At 33.9% G+C, this 19,991-nt stretch overlaps 1 protein-coding gene across 1 annotated transcript; it reads right to left on the bottom strand.

Moving 5' to 3' along the window:
- Window positions 1–3,641: 3,641 nt before the first annotated feature.
- Window positions 3,642–8,670, bottom strand: LOC18096749 (uncharacterized). Its single transcript, XM_006385300.3, has 7 exons — window positions 7,438–8,670; window positions 5,447–5,499; window positions 4,915–5,002; window positions 4,747–4,845; window positions 4,402–4,529; window positions 4,235–4,317; window positions 3,642–4,123 (listed from the first exon to the last, which is right to left on the bottom strand). The coding sequence occupies exons 1-6, from the start codon at window positions 8,050–8,052 to the stop codon at window positions 4,281–4,283; spliced, it is 1,020 nt and encodes a 339-aa protein (XP_006385362.2). The 5' UTR covers window positions 8,053–8,670; the 3' UTR covers window positions 3,642–4,123; window positions 4,235–4,280.
- Between the last annotated feature and the right edge of the window lie 11,321 nt (window positions 8,671–19,991).

Here is a 19,991-nt window from a genome sequence, read left to right as displayed (position 1 = left end):
TGGACTTAAGGATTTGGGATGAACTTTTAGGTTGACTTTGTTAATGTTTTATCCTTCTCTACTTTATCTTATCTTTGAAATTAAATATGACTTCTAGCTTCAACTCTTCATCCTCTTCAAAATAGAACCTGACATCTGTATAATATGATTCTTCAATAGAGAATGATTCTTTTATATCCACAACACACTTAACTTCACCACCATGGCTATACTTAAAGCATTGATGCAATGTTGATGGAACTATGCCATTCTCGTGTAACCAAGTTTTTTCTAAGAGTAAGTCATAGGAAGTCTTTGCCTCAATAATATAGCAAAGTGGTAAAAAGTTCATCTCTCTAATCTCAATCTTGATACGAATCTTTCCAACGACGCATTATCCCTTTTGATTAAAACCTTGGATCACCATCATACTCTTGGATATTTCATCCAAAGATATGCCAATCTTCTTCATTGTATGAACCAACATAATGTTAACTGCTAATCTATTGATGTGAACCTTATGATCACGTGGTCACGCGACCCATAATCAAGATTGAGATCTGATCTCGAAAAGCTGAAATAGATCTGATAGGAGTGTGACATAATGAAAACTTGTCCCAATGCATTAACACTATTGGAATGAAGTCGAATGACGCCACAAAGCTAGTTAATCTTCGATAAGTCAGATTCAGCTTGTTCAAGAAGCAAAGAATGCAAGAATCTCTCTCACACGTTAAAATTAAAAAATTCAAAATTCATCAAAGACTGCTAAAATTTAGGCTTACATGTGTTTAAATAGTTCTGGAAAATTAACCTTAATGGATCTACCTTTGTGAGCTGAATTGACTCACATATAAAAACTGACCCAAAACTTTTACTAGTAAGCCCAAACCCTAATATAAAGAAGCCTTGGATTCTAGCTGAAAACAAAATATTCATTAAGTCCAAACAAACTTTGGGTTATAACTAACAAAATAAAAATAAAATCCACAAGTCTCAAGTCTTTATCCGCCATGAGATGAGAAGAAGAAAAGAAAATATTGTAGGTCTAATAAAAGACTTATTTATAGCTTATACAACTACCCAATAATCCTAGAAACTAAAGGAGAAGTTGCCGCCTTTGGTTTCTAAGTTAGAATAAGATTTTAATTTCAGCCTTGTATTTATCATTCTTTTGGAAAATAAAAGATACTGCCTTTAATGCTCATCTTTGCCACCTCTTGGTATTCTTCCAATATTAGAAACACAATTAAGTTGCTGAATTATTCTCTTTGCACAACAAGAAGACTGTGCCGGCCTTGTGTTTTCTAAGTCAGCTTGGATTTCTTTGTTTTCTTTGCTGTGTTTTCTCCTCACCTGACAAGAAAATAAAATAAAATAAAATAATAAATCCTAATATTTAAAGGAAACAATCAATGCTCCCACACATAATACAAAATCCAATATTAGTTAGGATTCCACAAAATACATGGAACCATCATATAACAAGGCTGGCCAAAACTGATACAAAATTGGTAGCCTTATTGTTAAAACTTCATGGCTCAAATAAGGATGGTCTGAACCCCTCTTACACATAGATTAAATATACTAAGGCATTCTTTTGATGCTTCAAAGGATCCCCAAGTTCAGACTTAGTCGAAACTTGCACAACTAGTCCATTCAATGCTTCTTTCAAGGCATTCACTTTGAACCTTGTGATGGGCTCACTTAGAACGTGTAATGGGTCCTTGGTGTTCGCGGGTTGATCCATATCATCCCCTCTCTCCTTAAAAGGATTCGGCCTTGAATCAAAACCCATGCCAAACAAAGTAATATCAGCAACATTAAATGTAGTACTAACACTATACTCACTTGGAAGATCAATTTTGTAGGCATTGTCATTGATCCTTTCTAAAACTTGGAATGGATCATCACCACGAGGCTGTAACTTTGATTTTCTATGGTTAGAAAACAATTCCTTATGCATGTGCATCTAAACCCAATTATCGGGTTGGAAAACAACCTATTTACACCCTTTATTTGCTTTAGAAACATACGATATGTTCATTTTCTCTATTTACAGTCGAACTCCCTCATGAAGTTGTCTCACCATATTTGCTTTCTTTTCACCATCTAAACTTACATTTTCTTTCTAAGGTAAAAGAATTAAGTCCATAGGAGTTAGTGGATTAAACCCATAAATAATTTTAAAAGGAGAAAAGTTAGTGGTCGAATGCACAGTTCTATTATAAGCAAACTCAACAAAAGGCAAACATTCTTCCCAACTATTCAAATTCTTTTGAATAACAACACACAAAAGTTAGGATAAAGTTCTATTTACTACCTCAGTTTGTTCATCTGTTTGAGGATGACAAGTTGTCAAAAATAAAAGTTTAGTTCCCAACTTTCCCCCACAAAGTCTTCCAAAAGTAACTAAGAAACTTAACATCATGATCTGACACTATACTCTTAAGAATGCCATGCAAACGAACAATCTCTTTAAAGAATAAGTTTGCAATACGAGATGCATCATCATTCTTATAGCATGCAATGAAATGTACCATCTTAGAAAACCTATCAACTACAACAAAAATAAAGTCTCTACTTTTCTTTGACCTCAGTAAACCTAAAACAAAATTTATAGAGATATCTATTCAAGGTTCAACAAGCACAAGTAATAGTGTATACAATCCATGAGGTTATACTCTAGATTTTACCTTTCTACAAGCTTGCTGGTCATTTTTGCCATACAAGAAGACCTCAAAGAGCAATCTTTAGTGCAACGGAACTCTACCCTATTCCAAAGACTTAAATAGTTATTTTTGCTTATTATATACACTGTTAACTAATTTTGCTTACTTAACACAATAGACAACATGATGGTTCTCATGTACTGCACTTAAAGTGTGCTTGGGAACGCGGTGCAAACCGCGCTCTTTCAAATTTTGATTTTTGTTTTTTTGCTTAAAATAAGTTTTTTTTTTATGTTTTTAGATCGTTTTGATGTGCTGATATCAAAAATAATTTTTTAAAAATAAAAAAGCTTTATTTTGATGTATTTCTAAGTGAAAAACACTTTGAATCATCACCACTACCACAATCCCAAACACCCCTAGTTTGTTTTTAGTTTAGGCTTCAATCTGCTACAGTTTTGATGTTTGTTAATGGAGCAACAATCCAGGCTTTGCCTTGCAACATAAAATTCGGTAAAAACTTACTTTGTGCTTGCACTTTTGTCCACCCAACGAATTTACAACCTTTTCCATTTCGAGTTTGCATGCCTACCTCCTAATTGTTAGATATTTGTTCTCATTATTTGTCGGCCTCACCCTTTCTCAGGCATGGTATTCATGAAAATAGCATACAAAATGATACATTTTTTTGTTCACTTTTCAACGAGTTCATGTGGATCTATTTTTCCAATCAGTGATGTAATGAGCAGCAAGTTCATGTGGGAAGCAAAAAATTTGCATTCCCCCCCCCCCCACCATGGCTGCTGTCCATTAACATCCATGTCCCCAACAGCTATGATGTTACACTAACATTCATGTCCCTAACAGCAGCTGTGACATTACATTGTCAACCCTAAACATCATACCAATGCATTAGAAATTAACTTGAAATCCTACCCACAATATTATTAACAAAAAAGAATCAGTAGGTGTTGAAAAATGTAAAAAAGATGATAAAAACTTATACCATATTTATAAATTTATTATCAAATTATTCATTGAAAAGATAAAACCAATCCCACAGCAGAGCGCGGGTTTAACACTAGTAATGACTAATCCTACACATTAACTGCCAATAAATTACAAAAGGATTTCATTCCATGCACCATATCCTTCGAATTGAAAGGGTCCATATTTTGGTTCTTTAGTGGACAAACGTTAGACTTGAATTCCGACTAAAACTTATTGGAAGACTTGGCTTCCTTCAACTGCTATTTCAGTTACAAAGGTGAGATTCAAACATATATGATCGGCTTTCATGCCCTCAAGACAAGCACGACCTTAGCTTCGATTCCATGACCAAATGCTACGTAACAAGTTAGCCAGGCGGGAGCAAACTACAGCCAATGTTTGAATGCATTGTAGTAGTTTAGCAAAAGTTTCAAGTCTTGAGACTAAAACATTAAGGATCAACTAGCTTCCATTGGCAAAACCTAGCACAAAGATTCAAAAGCAACATCCATAAGTCTTTTCAGCAATGAAGCCCACAGAAGCACAGGTAGTAAAAATATTCCTGTGACAGTTGGGTTAACTGATATACATACCAAAAATTGTTAATCCATTAATACAGTTAGTGAACCAGTATTATCGTCAGCTTGAGTATGTTCGCAATTTCCCATTTTTCTGCCTGCATGATTTAAATAAAATTAGTTACAGGGCAGTGTCAAAACCAACATAAAAGAAAAACTGTGCGATGAATTTAGCAACCAACCAAAATGCATCCTTCTTTTCTTGTGCTAACAGCTCTTCAAAGGAAATATCACCAAATTCATGATCATTTGTCTCGATCACCTCTTCGGACTTGGCCTTCAACTCCACACAGGCACTGATTTCAAGCATCTTAAACAAAACAAAAACAGAGAAAAAGCATGAGAACTTCCTTTCTAATATTGCACTAAGAAAGGATCATGCTCCATCAATTTCCTTCCTTTCTCTACAATTTTTGAAAATTTCACACCTATCAGAATTCTAAGTGCAGCACATCACTTCGGAAATCGATTTGTTAAAAGCAGTCGAGAGCTTTTTTGAAGTCATATAAATAGGGTTTCATTTGTACCTTCTTGTATGCTGGTGAGAGTTTAAGCTGCTGCTGAAGCCAATTATAAACAAAAGTATCCTCCTCTAATCTTTTTTGTTCTAGCTCTAGCTTGTAAATCTGACATTGAGAGAAAGCATCAATCCATGTTTAATGGGAACAGATATGATTGATCAGTCAATTGCTTACCTGCTGACGAAGGCGATCAATTGAAGACCTGTCTGCCTTGAACAGCAGAGCCTTCGTTATCGTGAACTTACGCTTGATGACCTCCGACCTGAAACAGGAATAGAAAAGGAAAGAAAACATACTTTAATGACACGTGGGGGATAAGGTAAGGCTATTGGGATGGCTATCATCAAAAGTGATGGGATCAATAATTATGAAAAAAATCCATAAGTTGAAACAAACTCCAAAAGTTGGCCAAGTCCTAAGGAGAAATAAAAGAAAACAGATTGTTGAATGCCATTACAAAATTCTTGGCACAATTAAGGATAGCTGGAAGCAATTCCAACATCATGGGAGATTACGTCATGAATTATTTAGTAATAAATGGCAATGCAAGTTCATATATGCTTAACAAAGGTGAACATACTGGAGAGGGAGAATAATAGTCAATCCACAAGAAGCTGACTAGAATAGCAGGAAACAAACACTAACGAATAATAGCAAACATGACCAATCATTTGGTTTCCTGAGAATAATTTGTCAACATGCTTACTTGTGTTGCAACTCAGTTCTAGCCTCAATCAAGCAATTTGCAAATTCTCCAACCTGTATTACAAGACGAACTGTCAAATCACAAAGAGTATGACTATTGTTCAAGCACTCAATTCTAAAATACATGTTTTTATAGCCTTAATAAGCCAATTTAAATGCATATAATAAAGAGTAAAAAATGATTTAAACAATAATGAATATGATCAATCAAGTGCGCCAGATTCCACCCTGCAGTCCTAGAGAATTCTATGATGTTGTCCATTCTTGCACCCAGAAGTGCATGCATGAGCCAAAGACCAGCATTTAAACCTCATTTACTTCATTATTGTAGAAAACAAAATTTTCAAATTCAAAAACAAGAAGCAAAACTTTTATAACCACTTGAAGCAAATTTAATGTATATAATGTTCTACCAGCTCACTTCCTTCATGATTTCATTTCCACAATGGTTATTCCAAATGGTTATTTGGGTACATTGCTAACATTCAGTGAACATGCATCCACGAGCGTAACTTGCCAGAGCATTGAAATCATTTGCAACTAACTACTCATTGATCCATCGTGCCTGATACCTAACCAATATTCTTGAAGGTTAAAATCCTGTCACTTTCCCATTTTCACATGTATCCTTAAATTCCGAGCTCCAGTAGGATTTAGCCTTGAAAAAAAAGAACCCCCTCCTCTAGAAATCCAATATCTGATGAAGCATGTTAAAAAATGATGTCTACTTCAGAAAGCAAGAAAGAAAAATGATGTTGAGGCATGTTTGCAATTCTAAATCCTTCAAGACCATACTTATATTCCCAAGTTCCATGAACCAAACCTCTTTCTTTCAACCCACCTGTACTTTGTGCCTCACTCTAAACCTCCGAGCTTCTCATCCATATCTTTAATCTACATTTTAACATCATAGTTTTGCAGCCCAAGTTCAATTCAGAATCTTTCTGCTTCAAATCATTGCTTAGATTTTATTTCAATGATTATAAAGGGAAAGATAGAAACTGAATAAAGATGGCAAGCAAATTGCTAGACTCTTTAAAGGTTTTCTGATTAATCCATACTTCAAATCATGAAAAGATGTCCTACAAGTGACAGTGAATTAACTAACTACTCAAACTAATATAGTTTCAGCTATATCCTACCCAGCAAGCAGTCGGAAGGTGGTTTGTTCGCACGAGTAATGACTGGCTACACGAACAGAGCATTGTCCAAAACAGTGAAAGAAGAAACCACCTTTCAAAGAATCTAAACATTTCAATGTAGGTGGACAAATTGAAAAGTGATGGAGCTCGCTATGTCACAAATACAAGATAACCATTAAAATAAAGGAAACTGTCCTTTAAAAGCTAGTAATTGAATAAAGCCAACAATCAACCCCATTTGCAGAAGTTTCACTCACTAGTTGCGGCCCAGAACAAGTTGTGAGAAATCAAGACTTCATGTTTAGAGCTTGGCAACCTAAGTACGTCAAACAAGGTGATATTACTGCTTGCATCACCACTGCTTGTCTTTCATGTCCTATTATATGGTTTTCGGATCATGACAAAAATTTCAACAAACAGTATGGTGGCAATCTGGCAAAAATCTTTCAGAGGTAAATCTTTTTCCCCCCTGGCTTAATCACAATCCAACCACATTAAAATCAAATTATGCACATTTCTTCTCACTACACTCTAGCGTTAATTCGCTTGCTTTAATCATTTGATCACATAAAAAAGTGCATGAGTAGCATAGCACTGCAAGAAAAGAATTCCTTAAGCAGTAGTCTATGTAAGCACCTTTCTTCATTGCAAGAAAATGAAATGGGGCATATAAAATGGACCGCATATTCTCCAAACAGATATCATTATAAATTAGCATGCATTTAGTATTAGTAGAATGGCAAACCAGCTTGCACAAAAATAGCAAACATTTCCACTCTAAAAAATAGCACAAAAGTTAGGATATTTTTCTTAAAAACTGAAAAACAAAAAAAAGTGTAAAATGAAAAACCTGAGCTAATGTCAGTGCATTGCTTTCATTGCACTTGACAAGCTGATCATACTGCTGCTTGATCTTTCTCTGGGTAGCACTGCTCGTAGAAGTAAAAGGATACAGACATACCAATTCTGGCTTTTGCCTTTCTTTCTCTGAATCACCGCCAAAACCATTTTCTTCACTTTTCAAATCTAACAATCTTTTCTTCTTCGCCTTCCTCTTCTTCTTCTTCTTAACCCTCTGCAGATCCTCAACCGACCCGTCTCTCTCCTCCTCATGACCCGACCCGGTCTTATCCACGTCACCACTTGTCAGTGCACCTGGCAAGATATCAAGAAGAAGCGAATGGGGCAAACGGGTCTTGCCATTTTCACCCGTTTTTCGAGCTCCATTAATCAATTTCGTTAAAGAAGGGTCAATAAGTAAGGGGTCGTTATGGGTTTTGGGCCGTCGACGAAGTCTTCTGCAGAGAAGAAAGACAGAGAGAGAGAAAGAAAGAAAGAAAGCAAAGATAAAGAAGAAGAAGAAGAAGAGTTGATTATGGTTCGATAAAATTAGGAATTCGGAGATTAGATTCGATAAGATGCTACTGTTAGTTACAGGAAAAGTAAGAAGAGACGCCGCCGCCATTGAAAGAAACAACGCTGCGTCACTTAAATGGAAATGGAACAGGAGGGAGGGAGGGAGGGAGGGAGAGAGTCTGCTGCTGCAGTTGAGGAAGAGAGGGTTTCTTGTCTGGATCAAAGTGGGAAGTGGTGACGCGGTTTCTGTTTATAGGACGACGACTCTGCCTGCTTTGCTTTTGAACCTTCCTTCTATGCCATGTCACAGGGTTGATTTTCTCGTCAAAATCTCTGCCCCTGTTTAGCAGTAATCCAGCCCCCACCAGACTTCGCTTTTTGATGTCGATCCATTCATGTTTATCTTAATTAAGTGTTTCCTCCTCTTCTTGAGAGGTATCCCTCACACTATCCTGTATTGTTGATAGAATATGCACAATTTAACACACTAAATTATAAAAATAATCCCAACTTTTTATTGATCTCAAATAAAAGTATACACAAGTCCATATATGTATGCTATATGCATAATAGTTCTGCTCCTCACAGAATTTACAGGCTACACACCTATATTCAATCTATATAAAAACTTCATATCCCCAATGACAACAAATCTGATTAGCTTTGCCTAAGACAGTTAATTGTCAAAAACTTTCGACAACTGCCCCAGCATCTCCCTGCCCTGCCACCCAACAAACCAGTTGTTTACTAGAATAGGTGTGTTTGCATACCTCAAACTGTCCATTTTCTAAGTTAGAATTTATACCCAACATCAACCCATGTCCTCCCGAATCATTAAACATACACTAATACCGAATCTGCCACTGTTTATGCATGTTATCATTCATGTTACTAGTGTTATTATAACTCAATTTTGATCCTTTATTTTTATATATGTTTTGAAAAATAAAAAAAATATTTTCAGTAATTTTAGTTAATTTTAATCATTTCATTTAATATTTGTATGTCAAAAAAATCTTGACAATCATAAAAAAATGCGAAATGCAAAAATAGAAAAAAATTAAAAAAATACAAAAATAGCCGGACTTTGAAATTAAATCGATAATCAAGTATCATATGTAAAAAATTGAGTTTGAGAGTTTTAGGATCATAGTCGAGATTTTAATTGAAGAGAAAATTTTAAAAAAGGATTTAATTTAATTTAGTTTGACTAAGAATGAAAAAAACATTAAAGTTCAAGAATGATTTTGAAATAAATAGTCAAATTAAAAATTAATAAAGAATTTAATTAAAAAAATTAGAATCAAAAGCTTGATTGTTCAAAATTGCTTGATTTTGAAGACCAAGAATAAATTTATAAAAAGTGATTAAATTATTGTTCCCAATTAAAAATTAAATTTCCCCTCTCGATTGATAACCCAAACCACCCTTCATCAACCCACGATAAAAAACCAAAATCTCATTTCCTTTACTAATCAAACCAAAACACTTACTTTTAATTATGAGAGTTGTAGTTCAACTGGTCAGATTCTGGGTTTTCTTTCCAGATGTCACTAGTTCGAGTGCCACAAATCTCATGACCACCGGAGACTTACATGGTCGTTAACTTTAGAGTCTCAAAAGATTAGTCGATGTGCGCATAAGCTGACCTGGACACCCACAATAAAAAAAAAAACTTGCTCTCAAAAAAAAAAAAGAAGAAGCAAATTCTTCATTGTGAATTCAACCACAAGTTTCCATCCTACCATCGACAGCTTCAACAACCATCAACGCCTATTCCACCTCACTCAATAGGCCAACAATAGCCCCCCTCACGAAGCGCTCTCTCTCTCTCTCTCTGTCAAAATTGACTACCCTTCTCTATGTTGGATTATGGTTTTTTTCTCCATGGGTGTGGTAACTGATAACAACAACACCCACCATTGACGCTAGTACATCCACTACGACAACCAACAACCTCAAATCTAGTCATCAACCACGGTGCTGAGAGAGAAAGTGACGAGCAAGTAGAGAGAAGAAAATAAAAACTGATTGTGTTATGTGATTTTTTTTTATCTTTTACATGTGAAGGTGAATCTCACCGATGACATAAAAAGAAAGAGAAAGAAGAGTTGTTTAAGATCCACCAGTTTCTACCATTCCAACGCTGATGGCGATGGTCCCATGCGCAGCTAGTGGCGGTGGCTTGTGGAGCCCATGAGTTGCCACTGCTCCCTCACATCCAGTGTATTCCAGCAGCTTCCGTGACTATTCGGACCTTCTGGACAAGGTGTTTTACAATTCTTGGGACGACTTTGTGATTTGTAAACTTACATGATTTTTTGGTGTGAGTTAATTAATAAAAAAGGATATGTGTGTATGATGAATGGTTTTTATTTTTCAGCATGTGTTAAATATAGTGATAAAAAAAATTGTTTTAATTTGCATATTCTTACGTGTTTAACCAAAAGGATAAAAAAATAATAATAAATGTTTTAATTGCATTATGGCCAAGCTTTTAAAAAATAATGTAATATTTTTTTAGTATAAAAAATGAGAAGAAGAAAAAAATCATTTTCCTGATTTTAGCATTGTAAAAAAAATGTATTGTTTTTTCATGCATTTTTTAGCTTAACAGCATGTTTATCAAGCTCATTAAAATCTTGGCCTAAGTAAATTGATTTATTGGGACTACATATCAAAAAATTAAAAACAAATCCATATCTTTTCTTAAAATATATATATAAACAATGAATAAATGTTTTTCAATTTATAAAATTTTTGAACAAAAAGTTCAAAGTCTATTTTTGCCACTCCTAAGTTCTAAAGTCCAATTCTTATTATCTATATAGGTCCAATGCTTATTCTTCTAAAAACTTTGATGTAATCTCTCTTTTTAGGGATGAACATTATTTTTCAACGAGTCTTTTATTTGTAGGGACTGATGTCGTTTTTTTCTTAAGAATAAATTCAGGATAACCTGAAAATAATTAGTATAATTAATGGCAATAAAAAAAGACAGTTAAGAGAAAAACACATAGTAAAGGTAATTTTTCATAAGAAAAAAAGATGTAAGAGTGACATCGTTCTTCCTTTAAGTATACTTAACTCATTACTTGAATCTCTAGAACCAGTGTTAATTTTTAGAAATTCTAGTTTCCTCTAATTATTAGGTGGTGACTAATTTTTCACGAAATGTATTTTTGACCCTTGCTGCGACATCCATCGAGGTGCAACATAATGACGACTTCATTGGGAATTTTAAGGTTGAACCTAATTACTTGTGTTTATTATCTCATGTTATGTTATTTTTAATTTCTATTTACATGTGAATATTTTTATTTATTTTTAGCATTGTTTATTTTATTCAAGTTATTAATTATTGCATTCACATGCATGTTATTATTCACACACTTCACGAAAAGCCAATAAAAGCTTTGGACCTGAGCTTATCCCTTTATAAAATTAGACGGGGAGATACGATGGCGAGCATGACTTATGTCCACTGATGCTCATTTGAACTTCCGTTTAGATTGGAAGTCACCCTATGTATAGGGTATTATGGAATTTTTCCCATGCTCATAGTATTTAAGGTTAAGTGATCGAGTTACCCCACTAATAATTGGACATTTTGGGAGCCTGAAAAGTCTTTAGGTTAGTTTAACCCAAAACCTTTATGAGCTAGAACCTATCTTTTAGGATGGACACTTCATAGGACACGAATAATAATATGCCATGTCATACATCTTCACCTTATTCTATTGAGGATACAAGACTAGATCGCAAAAGGCCAATACTTCTCTTAATTGGCAAAAAGTTCTTATAGGTTTGGAGTCTTTAGTGAGAGATTTCCAAGAACAAATTGATCTAGTTCCTCATCATATTTTTTTTTTTTGCAAATGACATACACAACCAATCATGCATTTCCATACATTTGCATTTTTTTACTAATTCGAAGGAGAAATACAAGTCCTTTGAATTTAATTTCACCTTGTAGTATGAGATTTAGAAGAAAAAAAGAGAAGAGCTACTACAAAGAAGAATTGTTATGGATTTCCTCGAGCTAGCAAAAAACCTATACTTTACCATGGACCAATCTCGTGACCTATGCCCGGATATTGTCTATGAAATCTTAACACATGCCTTAATGGAGGCCATAAGGAGGTGTAGGTTTGTTTTCCAAGAAATGCAATAAGCTCACACATGAGTCAATTTTGAAAGCCACAAATGTTTGAGTTGGGATACTTGATGTGGAGATGATATATATGTCATAACCTTGCTTTGCTAGCTAAATTTTGTGAACGAGGTCTTTGAGACCATATTTTTTATATCTTGTTTTTCACATGTCTTGGGAATTGCATTGCATTTTCAATAAAATATCTTTTCTCAATCTTATTGTTGCTTTAAAATCTTGAGATATTCTTTTAAAAGCCCATTGATATTTTATTTGCATCCATGATTGGATAAGTAAACTAGAAAAATTACTAAAATTGGGTCAGACTCCAAAATGAATTATGAAAATATTGTTCGAGAGGCTGGAAAAGTTTCAATTAAGATTAAATCCTATAAAGTGTTTGTTTGGGGTAAAGTCAGGGAAACTGTTGGGCTTCATAGTAAGCAATCAAGGAATATCCCAGCTTATGGTGACTTGCAAGCCAATATCCCAATTGCTTAGAAAGAAAAATACCAAGGTGTGGAATGATGACTACTAAGAAGCTTTTGAAAAGATCAAGAAGTATTTATATAACCTGCCTCTAATAATACCCCCAATACCGGGAAGACCTTTGATCCTATATCTGATAATGACAAAAATAGCTATAGGGTGTGTGTTGGGCCAACATGATGAATCTATAAGGAGAGAACAAACCATTTATTACTCGAGCAAAAAGTTTAATGATTATGAATCCTGGTACACTATGACAAAAAGGTTATGTTATGCTTTGTTTTAGAGTGCAAAAAGGCTTAGGCAGTACATGTTGTATTACACACACTTGGTTGATATCCAAACTAGATCCACTTAAATATATTTGTGAAAAGCCTTGTCAACCCGAATAGCAAGGTGAAATGTGTTATTGGCAGAATATGATATCGTTTACATGGCAAGAAAGACAGTAAAGGGTAGCACAATTGCTTATCATTTAACATATAATGTTATAGAAGATTATGAGCCACTAAATTTTGATCTTCCTGATGAGGGCGTGTTAGCAATTGAGGATGATAGTGAAATTAATTATTGGTGGACCATGTATTTTAATGTTGCTGTAAACATATCAAGGAATGGGGCTGAAGCAATAATAATTTCCCTAGAAAAGAAGCAGTATCCTGTTTTATTGAGGTTGCAGTTTGAATACACCAACAACACGACCAAATATAAAGCTTGCATCATCAATTTAGAAGTTGCTTTAAAGCTAGATGTTGAAAAGCTTGATGTTTATGGAGATTCCATGCTGATTATCTATCAGGTGAAAGGGGAATAATAAACTGAGGACAAGAAACTGAAGTCATACCAAGATCATCTCTTGAAGTTGGCTTGTGAGTTTGATGAGATAAAATTCACTCATATGAGTAGAGATAACAATAAGTTTGTTGATGTTTTGACTACCCTTGCCTCAATGACACAAATCAATATTAGGAGCATAATTCAACCAATAACATTGAAGTTAGAAATTTCCAAGCTCATTATTGCTCACTTGAAGAGATAACGAATGGAAAAACATGATACAATGATATCAAGAGGTTTATCCAGTACCAGGAATATCCTTTAGGTGTTTTCACAACAGATGCAAAAACTCTGAGAATAATAGTGATGGATTATTATTCGGATGGTGAAATCTTGTATAAGAGGTCATTCAATGAAACTTTGCTAAGGTGTTTGAATGAGAAAAAAGCTAAACAAGCATTACAACAAGTTCACGAGAGAATTTGTGCAACTCATACTAATAGGCATATAATGACAAGATGGATGCAGTGATCTTGATACTTTTAGTTGATTATGGAAAGGGATTGTATTAACTATATTAGAAAGTGTCACAATGTTAGATATATAGTGACAAGATAAATATGCCTTCAGCTTCTCTGTTCAATATAAACTCACCTTGACCTTTTGATATATAAGGATTGAATGTTATAGGACCGACCAATCCTAAAGCCAATAACAGGCATATATTCATCTTGGTGGCTATTGATTACTTCAATAAATAGGTAAAAGCTAGTTCTTATACACTTGTGACACAAAAAGGTGGTCTAGAAGTTCATTGAAAAGAATTTGATTTGTCGCTACGGTTTACCAACAAAGTTGATAACTGATAATGCTTAGAATTTTAATGGGAAACTGATTGTTGAACTCTGCATAAAGTGAAAGGTTAAATACTCTAATTCTTCTTCTTATAGACCCAATATGAATGGTGTTGTCGAGACAATTAATAAGAATCTTAAGAAGATCATCCATAAGATGATAATCACTTACAAAGATTGGCATGAGATACTTTTGTACGCATTTCATGCATACCGCACTATAATTAGAACTTCTACGGATGCAACTCTTTACTCTTTAGAATATGGGATGAAGACGGTGATGCCTTTAGAAGTAGAGATTTCATCATTAAGGATTCTAATAAATGTAAAACTGAAAGAATCAGAATGGGAGAAACTGAAGTTTAAACAATTCAATCTAATCAGTGAGAAGAGATTAGTAGAAATTTGTCATCACCTACTATATTAGAGTCGAATAGCTAAGGCATATAATAAAAGGGTCGAACCAAGGGTATTTAAAGAAACAGGCCTTATATTGAAAAAGATGTTTTCAATCTTAGAAGAAGAGTACAACAAATGGGCGTCAAATTATGAAGGATCATATGTGGTGAAAGCCTTTTCTAGAGGAGCCTTAATTTCGACTAAAATGGATAGAGATGATTTACCTAAGACTGTAAACTTTAATGTTGTAAAGAAGTACCATGCATAATGTACTGTGTTGAGGAATCAATAAAGATCAAAGTTTGGCCTATAATTCTTTAGTGTAGTTTTCTTTTTATAAACTCTAAAAAACTCTGAATAGCCTTTCCCATGATCTCATAGGCTCATAAACATCGTTTTTGCAAATGATAAAACAAGTTTCAATAAAAAAAAATGGGAAATCAAAGATGTTAGTACAAATTTAGAAGTCGAATTAGTGTTCATTTTAAACAAGCGAGTTTTGAGAATTCAAGTGATCTCCTAGTGAAACCTGAAAAATGAACCTAAAACCATTTCAAACTAACTTTAAAGCTGAGTTTTAGTTGGCTGAATAATTATTCATAATGTAATTATGATGGAAACTATTTTGCATGTCTAACTAATCACAATGGATGAGAACAAAGCTTACTAATCCTAAATGCATGCATTTAAGATGATGAGAAGTTATCTTTGATAATTCTTTCACAATACTTGAAAAATATCCTTTGCAAGTCCTTGTTGAGCGTAGTAAAAGTTTTCTTACAAAAAAAACCCTAATTTGGATCACGGCCCACACTAGGGGTAAGTACAAGGATTATAAAAGCAATTTGACCTTAGAATTATACAAAAAGATCCTCAATGATCAATGGAAAGACTAAAAGTGCCATAATAAAAGCTGAGGGTAAGTAGAGATTCAAAGATTTACAAAGGCTGAGCATGTCGTGCAAAAGTAAAAATGATGATGATGATACCCAAAACAAAATAAAGAAAACAAAGACAAAGAAATCCAAGCCTGACATTGGAGGCATGAAAAGATCATTTTACAAGAATCCCGAGGTCTGGGAGTCCATCAACCAAAATGAAGAAAAAATAAAGGTCTGGGAACGAGTGCTAATGATCCTTAGTCCAGAGAGCCCTTTAACACCTCTTAAGCTTATAAATATCATTTGTTTTTCATAACAAAAGAGCCAAAGCCAACATTACATGCCTGATAAAGTCATTTCTAATAATAAAAAAAACAAGCAATTTGGGTTGGTAAACAATGTTGTCCCGTGTAAAATGAGATCTTCAAAAGAATATGGTTATGCTTTATTATTCCTACAAGTAAAATAAATGCTTCAAAGATTTTATTTTCTCTGAAACTTTCGAGTTAAAACTCGAAGCCCTTTGACCAACAATTCATGAAAACAAAAGGTAACTTCACATTTTTATTAAGAGAAAAACCTGCATCGAAATCTAAAATTCAACCTTTATGAAACCTTGTTCATGAGAGTTGCTTGAATTTTTTTCAAAAAACGCTTGCTTTAAAACTTGCATCGAAATGGTTTTTGCATTCGGAAATGGGTTTGAAATTCCAAAAAGAATTTTATGATATCGATCTTTTGTAAGAACCAAACATCTTCTGTATAATATCGTCCTTGAGAAAACCTAAACAAACAAAACAAGATAAATAACATAGGGGCATGATCAAGATAGGGGCAATTCAAGAAACACAACAGGGCTGGCTACATAACTCCTTTAAAAAAATATAGAAAACAGGAACCAAACTATTTAAATCCTCCTATGTCTTTTTAGAACTTAAGATATAACTATGAAAGCTATCATAGAACATGAATGGTGAATACTGAGTGGTGGTCATAACACCCTAGCAGTGATACTCGTATAATTACAAAGATAAATATAGGAGCCTTGAAAGGTCATAATCAATGAGACAAAAGTGCCTAGATAATAGGATAAGCAAAGATCATCCGAGCTTATTAAATAAGCATCCCTTTCCCACCACAAGTTATAGCTCTAATAAGCCAAAGCAGAGGAGAGGAGCCATAAAAACTTGCTACAAAGATTAAAGCTTTGAGGGACAGGGTCCACGAAGAAAGGGGACCTATGTTTCTCAGGTAAAAATGCATGCATATTAACCTCAAAGCATTGTATATTTATCCTTGCAAGGAGTCCAAGGGAAGAATCATTAACGTATTCAAAAATTTTCCAGTAAAAAAAACCATTAAAGGTTTAATTCCTACCAATACAAAGGAAAAGAAAGCCCAATTTTCAAAATATAAGATCTTGAGATATCTTTAAGGTTGTGTGAATGCGAATTTAAAGCATATCATTTCAAATATGCTTTTAAGCTATTCATTTTTAGAGAACATCTTTGAAGCTATCACTTTTTAAGTGCCTTTGAGCCCCTCACCTTTCAGATAGTGAGTTGTTTAGCTCTTATCTCTTTTAGATAATGCTTTTGGAACTATCATATTCTGAGTGCGTCTTTGAGCCCTTACCCTCAGATAGTGTGTTGTTTATCCCTTATCTCCTTTTAAATAGTGCTTTCGACACTATTTTTTTCAAGTGTATCTTTGAGCCCTTGCCTTTAAATAGTGCACTGCTTAGCCTCTATCTCTTTTTAGATAATACTTTCGGTATTATCATCTTTTTAGTACGCCTTTAAACCCTTACCCTCAAATAGTGCATTGTTTAACCTCTATCTCCTTTAGATAATGCTTTTGGCACTATCATTTTTTAAGAGCGTGTTTGAGCCCTCACTCTCAGATAGTACGTTGTTTAGCTCTTGTCTCCTTTTAGATAGTGCTTTTGGCACTATCATCTTTTGAGTATGACTTTGAGCCCTCGCTATTAGAAAGTGCGTTGTGTAGCCCCTATCTCCTTTAGATAGTGCTTTTGGCACTCTCATCTTCTGAGTGTACATTTCAGCCCTCACAATCATATAGTGTGTTGTTTAGCACCTATCTCCCTTAGATAGTGCTTTTGGCACTATCACATTCTGCGTGTGCCTTTAAACCCTCATCTTTTAAATAGTACGGTGTTTGGCCGATCTCTCTCTCAAGTAATGCTTTTGACACTATTGCCTTTAGAGTGTGCTTTTGAGCCCTCATTTGTGATAATTGTGTTAGATTTGTCATTCTTGAAGATATCTTTAAATATCTCATCACTTTGAAAAGGATTAACCACTTCTTCATTGGGTAAATCCATAAATCCCTATTGGATTTTTCTTTTATCCTAACATTAAAAATCTTTCACATCTTTTTATCTTTTCTTCTTTATAAACTTACTATCTAAAGTCTCTCATGAGACTTTTTGTCGTAAGCATTGTAAAGAGGGGGCAACTTTCATAATCTAATTTTGGGTTCCTTAAAATTATCATGTTCTTTTTTATATTCAAAAATATGTAGGACAAACGACTCGGTTGGAAAAAAACAGCTTGAAGAGGGATTCAAATGCATAAACGAGAGATAAAGAGATCAAATTGGATCTTTGATAATATTGAAAACTCAATTACATCCTTGAAGGACCTAAATATGAAAAACAATGTAAATTAAAGGTTAACTTAAGTGAATATTAGATGAATTTGCATAAAAAATAAGTATGAGAATTTAATTAGATTTTAACATGTTGATTTTATTTAGTCATGGGCCTAATTTAAGAATAATTAAGTTTAAAAATTAAATTAGGCTAAAATTAAAAGAATAAATTAAGTGCAAGGACTTGATTATACTTTTAATGGGTTAAATTAATTTGATTAAAGAGTTAATTGATGCAAAATTAAGTTTTGAAGCCTAATTTGGGCTTCATTGAAAAAATTATGATTTTGGAAGACCAAATTTAATTTTTACAAGTTTAATCAAATGAAAATAAGAGTTCAATTGAAAAAAATAATTAAAGACTAAAGACTGATTGAGGGTCAAATTGAAAAATTTCAAAACTAAGGACCAAAGTGCAAAATGTATGTTAGTTTGAGGACTGATATTGATGAAATCAAGGGTGTAATTGCATAATCTAGAAACCAAGGATCAAAGTGAAAAAAAGCTCAAATTAAATGATTTAAATCAAGGTTTCCAGGGGTGTAATTGCAAAAATTGAGAAGTTTTAGAGTTAGTTGAGGATGCATATGCTTAAATTGAAAGAATAAAAACTAAATTGAAAATTTCTTAAAATCCTTTTTTAAAAACCCTAATTATTAGAGTTTAAACAAACAACGCGTCACTCAGACTTTAGTGAAGAAATAAATGACACGTCGTCCAACCTTGTTCACCATCTTTTTCAACAGATGAAGGCTAATCGAGATGTCACTCTTAGATGAATGAATATGGCATCTCCAACCATCTTAGAGACGCCAACCACCACCACTCGACTGAGAAACATCTCCTCTACAAAGATCAATTACCCTCATCACATGTTTTTACCTCATTTGGATCAATGAACTTGACAACATTGTTTCCCTAATTAACCTCCCCTACATTGGCAGATTCGGGTTAATCAAGAGCTTACCTTCCAATTAATTAATATGGAGTTATAGACCTCCAAATAAAGAGTGGTTTGATCCCAATGGTAGATCTATATACCCTCTACAAGATTCAGATCCTTAAATGAATCATTTATGTCCCGATCTCCACAATGACCTTGATAAAGTACCCAACCCAATCATCCATGATTGAAGAAAATCTCACCATAATAGAAAGACTCTAATGTTGTTTTCTTAGGTGTAATTTCTATTTATAAGAGGACAAAAAGGGACCAAACACCCACTATTTTCAAAGAGAAAGGTTCTAGAAGAGAGAATAAGAATCTTCCTTAACAAACTCTTGGCAAAGACTATTTGGTTTTGCCATTTCTGGTTTGTGTTTGCCTATAAAAAGCTATATGCTCTTGAAAAAAAACACAAAAAGAAATCACAGAGAAAAAAGAGAGAAACTTTAGCAATTGAAAGTCTTTTGGTAAAGGGAAGTGGAAAGAGAGAGGAAGAAGACATAACTTGTAAGTTCAAGATTGGAAGCATGGATACCATATCTAGAGTTTGAAGAAGCAACAAAAAATTCTCAGTTTAAGAAGCAACATTGTTAGACAAGGTATATTTTCAACTTTGATAAGGGGGTAGAGCTCAATGAGTACGCACCCCCTTCTATTGTCTTTTAAATCTTTGTTTAGAATGTTTATTATGCATCTCTTAAAGCTATTTGTTAGTTTAAATGTAATGGATGTTTTTTTTTTTTTCCCATGATGACTAGTTATTGCCATGAATTAGCATGTCTATGTATACTCAAGTTTTGTTTGATGCATTGATTGATGTGTTAAAAGTTGATAATATAATGGTAAATGATAGTGTATAATGTTGTTTTGCATGCT

Source organism: Populus trichocarpa, chromosome 3 (assembly GCF_000002775.5).
Source record: "Populus trichocarpa isolate Nisqually-1 chromosome 3, P.trichocarpa_v4.1, whole genome shotgun sequence".
NCBI lineage: Eukaryota > Viridiplantae > Streptophyta > Magnoliopsida > Malpighiales > Salicaceae > Populus > Populus trichocarpa.
Note: the sequence above shows the minus strand (reverse complement) of the source record. Positions and strands in the feature narration are given on the sequence as shown.

Excerpts from the sequence above, each read along its gene's own strand:
- LOC18096749 (XM_006385300.3), bottom strand. The coding sequence starts at position 8,052 with ATGGCGGCGGCGTCTCTTCTTACTTTTCCTGTAACTAACAGTAGCATC. Across the intron at positions 5,500-7,437 it reads ATGCACTGACATTAGCTCAG|GTTGGAGAATTTGCAAATTG; the intron begins GTTTTTCATTTT and ends CTTGTAATACAG. Across the intron at positions 5,003-5,446 it reads AGAACTGAGTTGCAACACAA|GTCGGAGGTCATCAAGCGTA; the intron begins GTAAGCATGTTG and ends TTCCTGTTTCAG.